The 17,618-nt window shown below is 41.5% G+C and overlaps 1 protein-coding gene across 4 annotated transcripts in view; it reads right to left on the minus strand.

Moving 5' to 3' along the window:
* Positions 1-11,750, minus strand: part of LOC119030519 (ankyrin-1-like) — an 80,147-nt gene extending 68,397 nt beyond the window's left edge. For all 4 annotated transcript variants that reach the window (XM_037118200.1, XM_037118199.1, XM_037118198.1 and 1 more), the window contains exons 1-2: positions 11,616-11,750; positions 8,251-9,059 (exon numbers count right to left, since the gene is read on the minus strand). In XM_037118200.1, the coding sequence (XP_036974095.1) occupies positions 8,251-8,376 (126 nt within the window). In that variant the 5' untranslated portion in view covers positions 8,377-9,059; positions 11,616-11,750. The remainder of the gene's footprint in view (positions 1-8,250; positions 9,060-11,615) is intronic.
* Positions 11,751-17,618: the final 5,868 nt, after the last annotated feature.

Consider the following 17,618-nt stretch of genomic DNA (forward strand, 5'->3'; position numbering starts at 1 on the left):
TCTATGAAAACCTGGGCACACATTTTAACTAAAGTGTAAAGTTTAACTTAAACCTGCACTTCAGATTGCACATATATTTCAGTGCTAGAGGGCAGCACAGATTGCAGGCTGCTGTTCCAGGCCTGGCCAGCATCTCATAAGTGCTGTTCCACCGCATAGCAACATCTGTGATGAGCTTGTGATGTGGCAGTCCAAGCATCGTTTGGTTTCTCTTCAGGGCATCGGTGGCTGCGGTGCCTCTGTGGAAGAACATGGAAATCCTCCGGACCCTCGCAATAAGTCGAGCAACAGCTGTCACTTTCAGGGCATGCTGTGAAGCGAGGTTAATTCATGTGCAAAACACCGAATGTGTTGGTATCCAGTTAGCTCAATAGCAACAGTCATATCAGATGCGTTGTCAGTGACACCCACTGGCTCTTTCCCAGTAAGCTTCCACTCCACCGTAGCCTTCCAAATGACTTCTGCCATGTTAGCACCAGTGTCTGGAGAACGTAGGACGGCTGGGTTACAGAAACGTTAGCATTAGCACCACAAACAGTCCTCTCCTCCACAGCAAGCTCAGGATGATGACAGACAAGGTGGCTATGCATGTTCGTTGTGTTGCCCGTGACCTTCGCGAGACAGTTCTTGCAGATTGGAAACTCTTTATCAAGTGTTGTTCCACTGTCAGTATAGTAAAAGCCGAAGTGGGCCCAGTCATTAGATTTGAAATTCGACAGTGCATCTTTCACATGTTTTTCTCTGCTGTTTGCTAATCCTCCGCCTTGCGCCATTTTCTTCTTTTTATTTCCTTTCAAAGAATACTCTACCGCAGCACCCACTCATATTCATGCTAAGCGCCATCATGTGGAGGCTTGAAGTAGTGACTCTATAAATCAAAAATGTAGCAGGTTTTCGTGAGAGAATCTGTTTAGAACGGCTGTACGTTTATTTTTAAATATCGATATTTGGCGGCAGTGTATCAATAACGTGCTGCAAGATGAAATATTGTGATATATCATAGTATCGATATTTTGGTACACCCCTAATATTTGGTTTGTAACTTTGGTACAGGATTTTAGGACTGAATTTGACTTTAAATGACTTTGTGTTTCATTGTTCATACAGACATTACTCTGAAAACACATTATCTATCCATCCCTGCATAAGGCGACAGCACCTATTGAGACTGTTCATGATTTTTTAGATGAAATACATATAATTTTCTCTCGTAAATACATTAAAGGCATGTACCAGAATTGCAGGTATGCAACCACAATGAGAATAACCAAAGAAACTTTCAGGATATTTATCAAAGGTGTCTGACAAGGCCTGCTTATCTAAAATCACTTTGATCTCCAGATCAAAATATGTGACAGAGTCAAGTCAACGATAAGCCCTCAAAGCAGTCTGATAAATATCGACCATCATGCTTCTATTCTGGAATCTTCATGTGTTGTTTGAGCAGGTACAGATCCGGGCCAACATCAGATACAGTATCAGAGCAGGTGCTCTGCTAGCACACAGTAGTGGTGTGTAGATAGATGGGTAGCTCTGGTCTCAGATGCAGTGTAATCCTAGGCTGGCAGGTAAATATAGCCTGTGGCTGCTTCAGGCTGGGCTGAGTGCTGCTTTTGCACTGCTCGACCTTGGCTCATCCTGCCCTCCCTTTCCTCAAAGGGGATGAAAAGACACCAGCCAGCACTATTACGCTGCCTTTCAAAAAATATGTCTCTAAAAATGTACAAGAATCGATCAAATGTAATAGGACTCACTAATTCACTTTATACCAAACCACCAGAAATGTTATGCGGTACAACTCAACACACAAACATTCTAATCAACTAAAGCAACTTAAGTTTTAAAGATATCTTATAGCAGCAATAGAGACCAGATATTTTTATAGTACTTATAACAGTGACTCAGATAACGCTATTTTGCTATTGAGAAAACCAGAGATGCATGATATACTGTATACGAAAGAGATACATTATCAGCCCTCTATGTATCATACATAATGTGAAATATACATTATCGACTATTTTTCAATATCTGTGAAATACCCGATAAATCAGCAAATTGCTCTCATTAACTTAACATGTGCAACATCTACACAAGCGCTGCAGCTTTTTACAGAGCTTTACAACCTGTTTATTTTAACCTCTTCTAGGTCACTTTTCCAGAAAACAAGCTCTGATGAAACCATGGTACTCAGCAACTATCTGATGAAGCACACTGAGCATCTAGCGAGCTAAATACACATTTCTCAGGAGTTGGAAGTTACCAAGAAGATGAAAATGGCTGAAATTATATCATCCATACACACAACTCTAAATGAGAGTCCACCCAATACGTAGGTCAGCCAATATTGGCCAATCACAGATTAACTGGTATCAAACATTATCAGCGTACATGTTGGTCAATATCCGCAGATATATAAGTCTAATATAACATGATGCAGTAAAGTTTACTGTTTCAGTGTACCAATGTAAATTTAGACAGTAAAGTATATTCAATATCATCCATTACGTAATCTGTATGTTGATATCAATCTTAGTCCCTCATATCGATACTGGAAATGGCCCTGAGTATCCAGTACCAGTCATACTACTCTGAATGAACGTAAATGTTGCTCTGTGTTAGTTTGCTTCTCCTGCTTGCTAACACATTAGCTGTAACACCTAACTTCTATGAATCTATCACCTTGTTTTGAAGTTATTTAGCCCCCTCGTGGCAAAAAGTTTCCCAAAGAAAACCCCTAAATAAGCACAAAGGAAGAATCACATAGATGAGTCCCTTAGATTCTAGGACACATCCTAAAGAACCCCACTCTCGAGGCACAACATACTCCATTACCTCCCATAATGCATGCAGAATCATAAAATATTCTTTTCAAACAACTTTCATCAAATCGGGGGCGGTCTACAAAACTGTATTTAAACACACTAAGAATGCAATTCTGTTTTCCACAAGATCTGCAATGATTTGACAAATGTTTAAAGAGAAAACTACCTGAAATGGTCAAAGGCAGCAAATTAGTAAAAAGTTCCGCCCTTTATACCTAAAAAGCTGTTGTGTATAGTAGAAAATTGTCATATGTCTTGCGAGCACAATAGTCTGTGCTTTAATGTGTTATCTACTTCTTGTAGTTTCCAATTGTCTGCTCTGAAAAAAATCAATCCAAATCAAAATGTTCATGTAGTTCACAGCAGACAGAGGAGTAATGGCTCTGTTTATAGACTGTTTTTCAAAAGGATTGGATGTGAGTCTTTTCACTGTGCAGTGCGATGAGATGAGAGAAATTATCTAAATGATCTATTAGTTTGCATCCAAAGCTCTGGAATATAGAAACAGCCAAAAAGGATACATTTTCCCTTTATATAAAAAATATTTCCCTATCTACAACTTTTAATTACCAATGTTAGGCAATTCTTAAAAGTATTTCTGATGTAACTGTTCCATGTATTGTTTTGTGTGGGGACAAAAGCAGGCACAGAGGCAGAAGAGAGTTTTTGGCTGATTGGGGTTGGGTATCCATAAGGTTACATAAAAGTGGAATGAGATACCCTGAAGCTCTGCTACTCCACTCATACTCACACAAACTGTGTGTGCATGCGTGTACACATACAGCTCCTTTGAAAACATGAGCAGGCACACACATACACATACACACACAGAACACACACTATCCATTAGCAGATCTTTGGATCCACTGTAATAAGTGCAGCCCTGGAGGAAACAGGAAAATGCACAGACCCGAGGAGCCTCAAACTGAGGTACTACAATAAAAGGTTTAATGTCCCAAATTAGTCTATCCCATTGGTTGCAGAGAACAAAAAATAAATATAAATGTCATGTAAAGTCATGTGAAGATGACAAAGCATTTTCATGAACTTCATCATTCATATAATGTCCTTCTTAGTATATATCATCACCACTGCTATCTTTAAAATCTGGGCACTCTTTTCTGCAATTCAGGTGACCAAGTCTGCAGAGGTGTCTGTCTGTACCTGTGAAGCAGATTAAAATCTGATCCTTCCTTTACTTTACTATACCTGCTGTCAGCGCTGCTCTCCTTTATCACAAAGGTCAACCCATAGTCTATAGGTCAAATTTGGGTTTCATCAATTTTGATGAATGGTATTGGATTGGATTTTGGATATTTAATTCTACAGCCTTTATCAGGCTGATACCACTCACATGTTGGTATAGTTTTGCATTTGTAAATACTCTTTCTAGCTCTCTATGGTAAAGGTATTGGATCAGGATCAGAGCCACAAAAACCTGAGTGGGACATCCCTAATTCATAGCAGCACAAATCAATGAAAGTCACTGGACTGTTGTGACTAGTGACTGGTAAACATGGAGCTGTGATCAATGACGCTAGACATAATAGCCACAGTGTAGCCAGATGGGGATCCATACAGCGAGTGAGTCAAGAACAGTCTCAGTGATATTTCTGCTCTTGTACTTTTGTCACAGATTAAGTTTTTTCTTTTACATTTTTCAGATATAAGTGAAGAGAGACAGGAAAAGATAAGGAGCGACAGAAGCAGATGACAAAGGTCGTGGATCTATTTCAAACCCAGGACTCTGCAGCTGCGTGCATGCACCTTTTTGTAAGCAGAGCCAGCAGAATGTCCCTGCATTTTCTTTGCAGATTCCCTAACCACATTACTGTCCAGTCCATCCAGCCTTATGATAGGATCTTTTTTGGCACGGTAGTGGATAACCTTTGTGCAAGGGGAGGTGCAGGGAAGAGAGAGGCCATGCTGCCGAGTTTGATTTACATCGAATGGAGCTAATTAACATCCCCAGAACATTAAGAACTGCCCGTGCCTCCTCTTTCCCTCTCTGCCTATTTGACTTGCTTCCTCACTCCTTCTGGGTACATGGCAACAATCTACTGAAGGAAGAAAGACAGATTCAGAGAGAGATACACAGTGAACAGAGAGACAAAGTGGCATGGTTGATGATTGAGGTGAGAGTAAAGGAGGGAGGCTACTCAGACAGAAGCACTGAAGCAGAGACTGTTTTTTGCTCTCTACAAACTATTCCTTATTCCAGCATGACATGTACCTTAAGCTGTGAAATCCTGTTGAAAACAATACAGCATTACTGTTGCTATGGATTACTTTTCATCCCTTCTTATATAGAATTTGCAAGGATACAAAGACATAAGAGTTTTTGCTGATTTACCCTTGAAAACCCAAATATTTTTCTTCCATAATGCTAAGTTAAAACTATTCGGAATATAGTGGAAACCACATTTGTTTTACAGGCCACAAGAGAGACTGCTTAATACAGCATTTATTTTATGCTTGTGTTTGCAGATTTTTAACACTACAGTGAGGCCAAATTACTGGCATCCCAAGCCTTTTAAAATGAGCTAGATGAGATGGAGGATAGTTTTGGATCAACTGGCTATTAATGAAATCTTGAAAGATGGCCAGTCCAGTTCAGTAACATTAAGTCAGCACCCAAAGTGCCTTTAAATCTCAAATGGTATCTTCTGTAGAGTAAAATAGCATTAATATTCTTGCATTTCTTTGGTCTGCACTGACTGTGGGCTCAGTGACCTACTTTTTCAGTCTGATCATGATGACTTAAATGTCATGTCAGTGTAATCAGTTTAAATATAGTTATTTATACTATATGTGTATCATTAGCAGGCATAAAAGGGTGTTTAAGAAGAAGTGTATCCCTAAACCTTACTAATAAAATAACACAACAAGATGTCACCTGCACAAAATAACACAACAAAGCCTACTTACAAACATCTACTTTCCTGCAGCAGCACCAGCCCTACACTCATCTTTCATACTTGCTCACAACTATATTGTGTAGCTAGCAGAACAATGTATACATCATAGTCAAAATATAATCAGAATAATTGTTTGGTTAAGTTTTACATCTAAATTGCAGGATTTTTCGATAAAAGTCGAATGTGTGACAAAACCGCATCATAACGACATCTTTTAGTGCTGCAGAGATGCCCTGGCTTACAAATCTTTTTCTCTGGATGTAAGAAAACAACTGAGTTATCTATCTCTGGAGAAACAGCAGAGCAAATCTCTGAGCTTGACACAACTCCGTCCTCAGAGAGAGAATATACATCTTCATGATGCCCAACCACAATTTAAATGTCATTTTTTTGTCATCTGTCAAGGCCAAATCTCATGAATTGATTTTACATTTCTATGATGCATGCCATCTTTTCATCATGTGCTATGTGTTAAGGTCGGCAGACAAAAGTTAAAAGTGTAATTTATCTCCTTATTAAGTATGAGTTAAGTTTTCCTGACTGCCTTAGCTTCAATCTTGTATGGATACATGCACCCCAGTGTTCACCCACCACATCCAGTGACTTTCTACCAGAAGTCTCTATTTTATCTCCATCAGTTCTTTGTTCAACATGTTCAGCATTCACTCTTGCAGTAACAATTATCAAGTCACTGCTCTATCTTAACAAAGTCAGAGCGTCTAATCATAGTTGCTATTCAAACTTAAGCCAAACTTACATTTTAGTTGCCAAAACCAAATTCTCTGGCATTGTCACAAAAAAGAGGAGGAAATGACAGAAACAATTCATGCTGTTTTCGGTGTTACCCAATCTATGATGGAGTTACATAATCCCTAAACAACTGGTGTTTGTACAATTCCATTGTTTGTGTGGGACTTGTAAATTTTTAAACAAGGGATTTGAAAATTGATTAAACGTATGATTTCATAGAAAATTGCAGATAATACAGAGAAGCTATTTAGCTATTTTTTTAAGTAAGTTACTTTTTTGACAACATGCTGCTTAAAGCCTACTGTGTGGCTTCTGAGACACTTAGCTTTATGGTCTGGGCAAACAACGTATCTTATGCTGAATGAACATTAAATAACCTCTCTAAAGGAAAGAGATTACACTCCATGAGCACCCCAGCTCTCACTGCAGATTCAAGTTTTTGGGCTGGCTCTTTTCCTTTGTGTTTCTGTCACTCTGACAAATGCTCATTCTCTCTGTTTTACACACACACACACACACACAAATCTCACAAAGTGAATATAAAAAGACCTGTCTATCCTCTGTTGCATGTTGTGCACACAGAAATACTGCGGCAAGAACAGAAAACAACTGAGAGCTGGCTTGTGCATCGAACACCGAGTCCACAGTACATGTCATAATGCCACAAATTCCACAGGGACAAAATTCATAAAAGTTTTTCTCTTTTTTTTAATCCATTCAACAAGTACCTTTCACAACAGAATATGTGCTTCCATAAATAATTTCACTGCTGGCAAGTGTGAGTGCAAGCGCCACAACCAATAAAATCTGCACCTGAAGGCACAGCCAGAGTGGGAGAGTGCAGGGGAGAAGTAAGGCGGAGGAGTAAATGAGAGCTCTCATGCCCACAGGATGATATCCTGCGTGCCTAGTTTGTGACAACAGATTTAAATAATAATAATAGTCCACACAACAAATATTACAAATAGTATAACATATAGTCATGATATCTAATATGTGTATTACAAACATGCCCCACAAAAATATATACAGATGGGTTAAAATTGCTATCTATTATTAGAGTGTACCTCCATCTTCCCCCTCCATTTTACATCACCCCCAGTGAAAAAAATCTGTAATATGGGGGAAGACACCAGATCTGAGACCAACACAGCTTCATGGGAAAGATTAGAGCATGGTAAAGGTGATGTGATTATATGCATAATAATACATGTACGTGCAGCACACTGAACTTGCACTGCATTAATATGAATGAGCTGCACCCATGTCAGGTTGAAATCCCCCAGAATCCCTCTCATTTCAAAGAAAAATGACACTGCCTGTTATTCAACCAACAGCCTATATCGGTCACACCTCTAACGGCATAAAAATCACCACCAGGCACCTTTTCCTTCCCCCATACCCAATAACCGACCGAGCAAACACGACCTGCACCAGAGAATATGTGCATGACTGGTTAGCCTACACACAAACACATGCACACACACACACACACACACACACACACACACATACGCACGCACACACACACACACACACACACACACACACACACACACACACACACACAGGCACAAGCTGAGGCCACAGGACCAACTGTGTAATTATACATGTGTAATTGCATGCTCGCCAGTCTAGCACAATAGATGCAGTGAGAGAGATACAGCTAGAGGGATTGAGAAAGGCAGGTAGAAAGTGAGAGACGTATGCAAGAAACACCGTCACCTCCCCTCTCTCTTGAGACAGCACGGTCATACCTTGCGCCGGCGGTCCCTGGATCGATTCCTCTTTTTTATCTTTTCCTCCTCCTTCTCCCTCTGTTCCGCGGCGGCGGCCTCCGCAAGGTCCTTGGTCTTGCGGAGCTGCTTGGCAGCTTGCGCCATGGTGCCGCTGCTACTGTTGCTGCTGCTGCTCCAGTCACCGTTGCTCCAGCCCTCCTCTCCTTTGCACTACCACCAGTCGTCCCTGTTTCCTCTTCCCTCTGTCCCCCAAGCCCCGTCGCTTACTACCTCTTCTCTGGTGGCCACCACGACATGTGTGTGTATAAGGCAGGCAGTGGGAACGTCTGTGTCCAGAATTGTATGTATGTGGATGGTTTTGATGCTACAGCAGCCACAAGACAGCCTCCAGCAGCCACAAAGAAAGATGCTACAGCCAGTGGTGCTGATGCTGCTTGCCTGTGCCGCGGCTGCTACTCATCCAGTCAGCTTGCACTGCGCTGAATTGCCTCCCCTCCCCCTACTATCTTTCCTACCTTCCACCCTTCTCTCCTCTCTCCTCCCTCTGCTTGCACAGACCAGTCACGCAGTCCTGTGTTCAGCACGGTGGGGATCCTGCTGCAGAGCTCCCTCTTTTTATCTGTCAAATGTCCTCCTCTTCATGCTGCTCTACCTCTTTCGCCACAGTTTTCCTCCCTGCGAATGGTTTTTCTTTCACAGGAGCTGTTGTCTTATCTTGCATAAGTGACGGACAAAAGATGAGGGCGCCAAAGCTGTGGAATGCCTCCAGATTATTTTTCTCACGTCTTGCCTCTCTCTGACCATGATTTGTCTGTGGCACCTCCCTCCTGGAAATGGATGGAGAGAGGGAAGAGTAGTGAGAGATGGAAGCTTGTAAAACAGAAATGAATATCATCTCTAATCTAATACACAGCATCTGAGAGCTTGTTCTCCTGCAGCATGATTCTTTGCACAGACTGGTCACTTTTTGACTATAAAAGGCTGATGTTATGGTCGCAAGGCAACATGGTGCCATACATTAAAATCCTACACTAACCCACTTCCCTCATGTTTTAGTGTTGGAAGCAGACAGGGAGGGAAACATCAACGACATGAATGCTTCATAAAAACTGCATGTCCTCTCCCTCCCCTTTCATTCCACCACTTTCCCTCTTTGCAGCACATCAGAAGGGCCTGTATGGCTATTTGATGCTGCAATTCAGCAGCAGATGAGTCAACAAGACATAAACAGACAATAGGATGTAAAGAGATAGAAGATACAGGCAGAAAGATGTTGACTAGTCTCTGTATTGATGTCCAAAGGAAAGATATGCCTGTGGCTCAGCGGGTAGAGCCAAAGTCTTGTTATCGGAAGGTCACTAGTTCCATTCCGCTGTACTGCCTGTTGAAGTGTCCTTGGGCAAGAAACTGAACCCCAAATCTGCTCATGATGTGCTCGCTGGCACTTTGCATGGCAGCCACCACCACCAGTGCATGTATGTATGAATTTGTGATGAGCATTTTTCACAGCCCTGTTTTAATTCTGCATGAAGTATAGAATATGTCCTGTTGTTAGTTTCCATTTTAATTCAATACCTTCAAAAAGCATTATTTGTCAAGGTGGGCAATGTCTCATATGCAAAAGAACAATAATGCAACCTATCAGGCATTTACAATCATCTCAATGTTAACATCTTGATATTTTAGAAAATGCAGAAATACTCCCTCCTCCCATCCCTGCACCATCATCTTTCTGCAGAATGATGTTGCAATGTAACGTGCAGCCTTGCCTTCAACAAAGAGACCCTGTGACAAGACTAGGAATACATGCATTTTATATCCATAGAAGCCATCTGCCAACAGATTAATGCCAAATCCATTTCATCACTGCTACCCAATTTGTATGACATAAAAAAAAAACATATTGTAGCTTTATTTGAATATACTAGATTATTTTCTCCCTTTGCCAAAAAACGTAACCCCTAACTAACACTGCTTGTGCCCTCTGCTAACTGTGTGTGGACTGTGCATTTATCTGAGTGACAGCTTTGCATTTTCATTTGCGTGCTGCTAATGGATCTACTATCAAGAGGCGATACACAGACTAGTGCAATAGTGTCTACTGGGCTCTGGATTTGCTTGAAGTGCAGAATGGCCTCAACTAATTCTTCCATATTGGACAAAAATATGCCTCCAGGAGATGCATGTGTCAATTCAAGCCTACGTGAATCATAAATACTAAATAGGCGAAAGCTCTCTGTGCACAGTATTGATGTGCCAATAGAGGTTTGTTCAGTAATGTGTCAAATGGACTTTGGCAGGCACGAATCTTTTAGCTGACCAGTCCACTTAGACACTTGAATGAATAACCATAATAAAAAGATCATTCCAGTGTTTGGATGTTTTTGCATTACCACATTAACTCCTTTCACAAGGCCTGAGGTCATGTTGTTTGCTATGCTGTCTAATTGTTACGATTACATGACTAGAGCAACATTTTCAGGAAAAAGTCACACCGCTTATCCTTGTCAACCAGGGAAATAAATGTAATATGCATATTATTGTGAGAGATATTTTTCGATAACATTAGCAAACAGTTTTGGGCAGTGGTACCGAGGAGTGAGGTAGCTAGCAGCTAATATTTTTTTGAGTGCAGCATATTATGGCTTTGGTATGGACTATTTTCAGGGCAGGACATTTTGACACGTCAAGGCAAGGGTGGAATTTAGTTATTGATAGCTGCATTCAATTTAGATGAGCTAGTTGCCAGGCTGTGGTGTTGTGCATGTTCACTTACTGACATGGAAAACTGGGACACTTTGTGCCTCTTCTGAAAAATCAAGAAAGCTAACATGAAAATGTCCCTCCCACACATATGACAGGGGCTTGACTGACTAGTTCTGTAAACCATAAAGCATGCAGCTCAAAAACGCTAGGCAGCTAGCAGTTGCTTCAACATAACTTACAGCAAGTAGCTAGCTTGCACTGTTAACTAGCACATAACTTAGATCTCACTGCCAACTTGCTGGCTAGCTGAAAGAGGTGACTAACTTCCAGCATTGCCAAAGATAAGGTAAACAGCCAGCATCGCAAGCTAACTGCTAACGCTAGCTACCTAGCCAGTCTATTAAACCTTACATGAGAGGAACAAACATGGACTAGTTATAGTTTGATCAAATTTAATTTAGAATTTAGCTAAGTTACATGTAGGTGTCAACAGTCAGTGTTTGCTATATAAGTAATTAAGTGTTTCTTGTGACAATTTTACTTTTTTCTATGCAGACTGTGAACTAAAAAATAAAATGTTGGCTTAACATGAGCTAACTTTAGCTAGCATAAGGCTTTCATGACAGCTACCAATTACCAATGGGCAATGCAAATACATTTAATTATAACTTGCTTACCACAATCTTCGCGCAAACCCCTGAATGTGTAATGTAGTATATCATTCAAGGTTAGCTGAGTGTCCAAACAAGATGTAAACACATAGAGAGCCATTGGCGCCATGAAGGTCGGAAGGTCAGGTCACTGGCTGTGCCCTGTGGGTGCGTTCACTTGCCGTCAGAATGATCGTAAAAACCTATTTCCAACTGAGAAATTTTACGCGGCTGCCATCTCAAGTCGTAAGAAGTTGCTACAAACAACAACTCGGAAAGTCATGTCAGCAACTGTGTTTTCTTCCTGTTGAACACTCTGAGCGAGAACAACTTCCTTTTGGCGTCCACGTTGCTCACACATCATGAGCTTACCAACTTGAAAGTGGGGCTATCCGAGGAGCAAGTGAACGCAGCCTTAAACATGACACAAGTCATGCTGTCACTGCACAACAAACCAGTGGGGCAGCAGCAAGTGTGATACAACCATGGGTGCGATGTGCACATAATCTGATGGCACAAGAAGACTTTTAATCTACAGCCTACTTCTAAAATAAGTAAATAAATAAATAGTTTAAAAATGAAACCATTAGTCTGCATGTATTTGTTCACAGATAACAACAGGACACTGGAGTTCTGCTGACAATGGTGGAGAATATTTCAGTCTTGATGATGTAATGTACAGTTATAATAAAAAAAAAAACAAGGAGTGGGAGCAGATGGTGCTAAGATCTGACACTGATGAAAGCAATGACAATACCAGCGCTGGGTCAGATCTGATTCCACCAGCTCCTTGGCCAAACTGTGGCGGGCTAAATATGGAAAGTGGTGACGCAGGGAAAACATTTCATTTCCTGTTACCTGAAGACGATGTTGTGTGGTGAAAGTGTAGAGCAATGACCTGATAATCACATGAGGCGTAGGCAGAGAGAGCTCAACAAAGCCACAGAAAACTAGTTAAAACTGTGTATTACAAGGTTTGATGAAGACGAGCTGAGCCTTTTTTTTTATTTTTGACCTTTCTCTTAAACAGGACTTCAATGAGCAGACCTGTCTTGGAACTGACATAATCGTGACACGTTTCATCTTAACAATATATAACCGCCTGCACTCAATAACAATCATTGATATTAATAATAATTGAATTAAAGCACTGCACTGACTGTTGAGATTTACCAAAGTTATTTATTTATTTATTTTTTGTTTTTTAAAAAACAGCTTGCTGTGTCAGCCACTCTGATATCTTTAGGCAGTGTTCTACATATTTTATAAGCAAAATAGATAAAGGCACTTCCAATTTTCTCCTGAGTGCTTTTGGGAATATTTAGCCCGCTGCAGACGATTTCCCAAGGTTATTGCATGACCATGACTCAACAGCCGAACACTTAAAAAATGAAATCTAAAAGAAAACCTGGGGAGTGCCTGACGCAGTGGTCACAGGAGTGAATTATGTGTAATCTCTCTCTTCCCTTAGTTGCTTCATCAGTCGCCATATGGTGTAAGCGTGAATGTGTATATTTATTGCTAGCGTGTCACGCTCTACATTCTTGAGTAGATTAAACTGTTTGCCTTGTGTGGTGATTCATGGTTCCACAGTGCTGAGATTTAACAAGTGCATCACTGCAGTTTAAAAGCCTCAAACTGCACTGCAACAGCTCTGAACACCTCCACTGTGTTATATCACCATCAGGTGGTGGCTGGCTGTTATTGCCGCTCATCAAGTTTGATCTCGGAAGCCTTTCCCTGCCTTTCATGCCTGATTTTGCTTGAAAAACATATTTGAGTCTTTCTGTTTTATTAAATCTAAAGGCACGTAATCATACATCAAGATAAAGTTGTGATTACATTTTGTATATCATATCAACATGTGTTTTTTTTCTGAAAAGGATCTAGTATATCTTCATATGTTTTTTAAGTGTTTTCTTTGTGAATTTTTCAGAGAAAAATAAAATGCTGAAGTGAGTGGACAACAAGAATGTGGGCTTGTGCACTTTAATAACTATTGCCGTTGCTGTCACACAAATATCTATGCCATGTACGTGATGGGAACACGCTTGTTTTCCGTCCCTGAAACGACCTATGCTGTTTTGCAGCGTCTCTCCAGTTGTGTCACACGCCATCTGGCCCAACTCCAAAGGGGACTCTGTATCCACCGGTCTTTGCCCTTCATGATGAATTGCACTTTCCTCAGCACAAAAAAAAGATTCTGGGAGACAGCCAGAGCCACTGTGTCCAATCTGAAGTCCGTAGCCATCTCTGAAATAAGAAAGGAGGTTGTGTAGGTTGCTGTAACAAAGGACGTGCTCTTCTCCTCACCTTGATGTGATGGTCACGTCACCTTCACGTGTCAGCAGGCCCGGTGATTTATCAATCAGGTGTTCTCTTATGGGTCTTTCGATAATGTGATTACCTCAAACTCCTGTACCCTTAGAGAGAAGAGTGGAACTGTTCTCCATGCTTTGTCAAGAATGTTAATTCAACAAAAAATGTAGGTGCAGCACCTTCAGCAAACACATTAATACTGCAAAATATGACCAGAACATCTTTTTTTTCTCCCCAAGTCAAAGCTCTGAGACTTTTTATGTGCGTACAAAAGGCTCATTGCAAGTCCCTGTTAGTGAGTGATCATTGGGGGTGCCGATTAGCTCAGATAATAGAGAGGGCGTTCCATCTGCAGAGGCTTTGTCCTCTCGCAGCAAGCGGCCCCAGACTCGAGTCCCCACCTGGGGCCCCTTGCTCCCCTCTCTCACCCTGTTTCCTGGAATACACATTCAATTCATGGGCAGCTCAGGTGGACATGCCTGCAGCCAATACATCCTTTTCACAGCAGACACCTTGCAGGAAAAGCACAAGTGTGACCAGTGATGTTAACAACGGCTCCATTCCCAGTGAGTGTGCGCAGTACCAGAGCCCTGGAAGTAGCTGACCTAAGTGGAATGCAGCCATCATTAATGTTATGAATTCCACCTGCGCTTCTCCTGCTTAGACAAGTCAAAATGTTGACAAGTGAGAACTTCTATCACTGTGCGCATCTATGTGTTTGCTAGAAAGACAGATATGACTTCTGGGAGCTATATCTAGTCATAAGAGTAGATTTCAAGTACGTTTGCTCCCCTAACGTTAGTATAAGGCTTCATGGGGTAAATTATGTCGACATGCTCAGCGCTGTGTGCAAAACCACTGGTTTAAACAATCAGCCTGACATTTTCTGTGCTAATGTGATGGTGCACAACTCTGCACACTTACACACTTTCAGCTGTAGGTGTCAGCAAAGTTTCAAAATATTCATCTGCCACACAGGACGCTGAGGAGAAAGCAGTGAGGAGATAGGGGAGCACACACTGTGAAATATCTGAACTTTGCTGCCAGTGCTTGGAATTGATAAAAAAATAAATAAAAAAATAAACCCCTCTGATTGAGTTTTTCTTAATCTTGTTCCTCTCTTTTGTCTCTTATTGTTTTCTTTTTGCTGCAGGGGTGTCATCTTGTCACTTAAAACACAACAAAATAGTGTGGCATACGTGTAACATCACTTCTAATAGAGCAGCCTATCACGATAAGCCATGGCCCAATCCTTCAAAGAACTGTGCTGCTGGCCCCATTAAACACTGCTCAGCAGGGCAGAACATATAGGCTGTATAAGGGCACCAATGCAGATAAACAGTGAAACAAAAGGCATTTGAGTTAACTCAGCAGTTCACACTGCACCACAGGGGAATGGAAAGGTGCGTTAATCATCCTGATACTCTATTAACTTCCATGGTTAGTCCTGGAAAAAGGGAAGAACAAACAAATATAATAACAAAAGAATAAAAAAACTTCTTAATAGAATTCTATGACATGATGATTATACAGTACATTGTTTGAAATAAAGGAGTGATGTAAACTCATCAGTAGTGTTCTTAAGGTATGGTTGGCAGTAATGTCACATTCTTCTGTTCGTTAAAGATACAATATGTAACATTTCTGCATCATAATGTTTAAAAGGACTTGATCTTTGGTCTGTATTTTGAGTTCTGGACATTATGCCACATATTACCAACAGTGTTAGAACCCAGAGAAATCTGTCATTCCAGTCAAGGTAACGGAGCGTGTCATTCGGTCATCTCTCACTAATACTCCCAGGGAATCACAGGAGGAAAAAAGTCAGTAAATGAAGACACGTCCCATGGTTTGTGTTAATTGAGAGACACTACTAATGACATACTGTGTGTTTAATATGAAGCTACAGCCGGGAGACAGTTAGCATCAAGACTGGAAGTGAAAAGAAAATTGATAAAATGTAATGTTTTAAAGGAGGTTATGTGTGTTTCGGCGGGATGCAGTGAAGTCCATGTAGCATGAGAAAATGATACAGACTCTATGCTTGACTTAAACTGTACTCATAGTCCTTCAGAGGTAATGTTTCCAATTCCTCAACACCCTGAACAACAGTAACTTGCAGTAACTGCAGGTCCCATGTACTATTGCTATGGCAACGCAGCTGTCGAGGCTTTTGGTCCTACAGAAGTGCCACGGTATATAGATTTTTTATTAAATGTGCTTTTAGCGTGCCTTGTTATGGCTTGATTGGGTCGGACAACTGAAAGAGATGGCAGGACACTGGGTGTGACAGGGAGGGAGGATGACGATAAAGGGGACGCCGGTGCAACTTTGTGAAACTGTATCGTTTACCATCTATATTGCCTGACAAGTGCGTCAATATTGAACGTTGACTGAGCGGGACTAAATAATACATTTATGGCATGGCATCATCGAAAGTGGTGTCAAGAATGATGTCAACTCCAGGAGCTAACTGCACACTAGAGACATAGTTTAGCACCTGATCCACGAATTGTTGTTTTTTTCACTTTTACTGCCACCGATTAAACAAATGAGCTTCAACGTGTTAATAAGCTCGTCTGTCAGTACTGTGAGACAGATTGTCATCATCATTGGATGGATGCAGGCGAGCTGTTTCCTCCCTGCCTCTCATCTTTATGCTAACTTAAGCATAACGTTTCTCTCCACACACTCCAACACTGATCTTCTCATCCACCCCTCGACGAGAGAGCAAACAAACTCATTCCAAAACGGTCAAGCACTTCCGTGACTTATTCTCGGGATGACCCCTGTGCGTCTGAATGCATCATAAAAATGAAACTGCAGCGATTGATTTGAGAAAAAGGCCCAGAATCTCTGTGTCCTTCTAAAACCTCATGCTGTCCATGACCGCTCCTCCATTAGGAACCATTGATCACTGGAGCTGGACATGCCAGACCCTCTCTGTGAGAATCAAAGTGCTCGCGGGTGAAAAGCACTTGGCAGACACCCAGAAATTATCTCAGAGTCACCCCTGTGGAAGCCAAGATGCCACAATACTGCAGACCAGCTTCCTGTCAGGGGAGAATAATGCAAACTTTCTCTCTTTCGGGCCCGAAATGCTGATGAGGAGACTAGCGCGCATGGCGATTCTGCATTGCATATAACACAGTCTCCTTTTTCATTGTCAAAGCCCTTTCAGTAAGCAGCTGATGATAGTGCAGCTTGCATCTTTATCAGCTTTTAAACGCCGTTATTAGATTGCTTCTTGTGCCTCAAACTTGCACCTCCCAGCAGCAGCATAATTCCTGCTGTTAGCGTGTGGGGAAAAAACGAGGTACATTGAGAGGTGTTGATTAACTTTCCATCTTTTTACCCCGCAGCCTCGCCTCCCTCACTCTGCCGGGAAAATCTGCCGACCTCTGAGGCTTGGATTACCTGGCACGGCCCGAGGAGAGCGGCTCAAGAGCACTTGAGGACAAGGCTCGCTCTGCTCCCGATCAATGCTCATCGACTCTGCCTCTTTTTTCTACAAGCGTTACATTACAGTAAATGTGTTTGCTTTGCAGCGCTCCTGCAAACTGCAACGGCAAATACCTTGTTCCATAGATTAGGAGGGGGTGAAACTGAGATGTAGGGGTCTGATCCTCTGCAAATGGCCGCCCAGAGTATGACAAAGCAAATGCCTGTCGTCAGTTTAAGTCATGCTGCAGCACGATGCGACACGACGTG

The sequence above is a fragment of the Acanthopagrus latus genome, chromosome 12 (genome assembly GCF_904848185.1).
Source record: "Acanthopagrus latus isolate v.2019 chromosome 12, fAcaLat1.1, whole genome shotgun sequence".
Lineage (NCBI taxonomy): Eukaryota > Metazoa > Chordata > Actinopteri > Spariformes > Sparidae > Acanthopagrus > Acanthopagrus latus.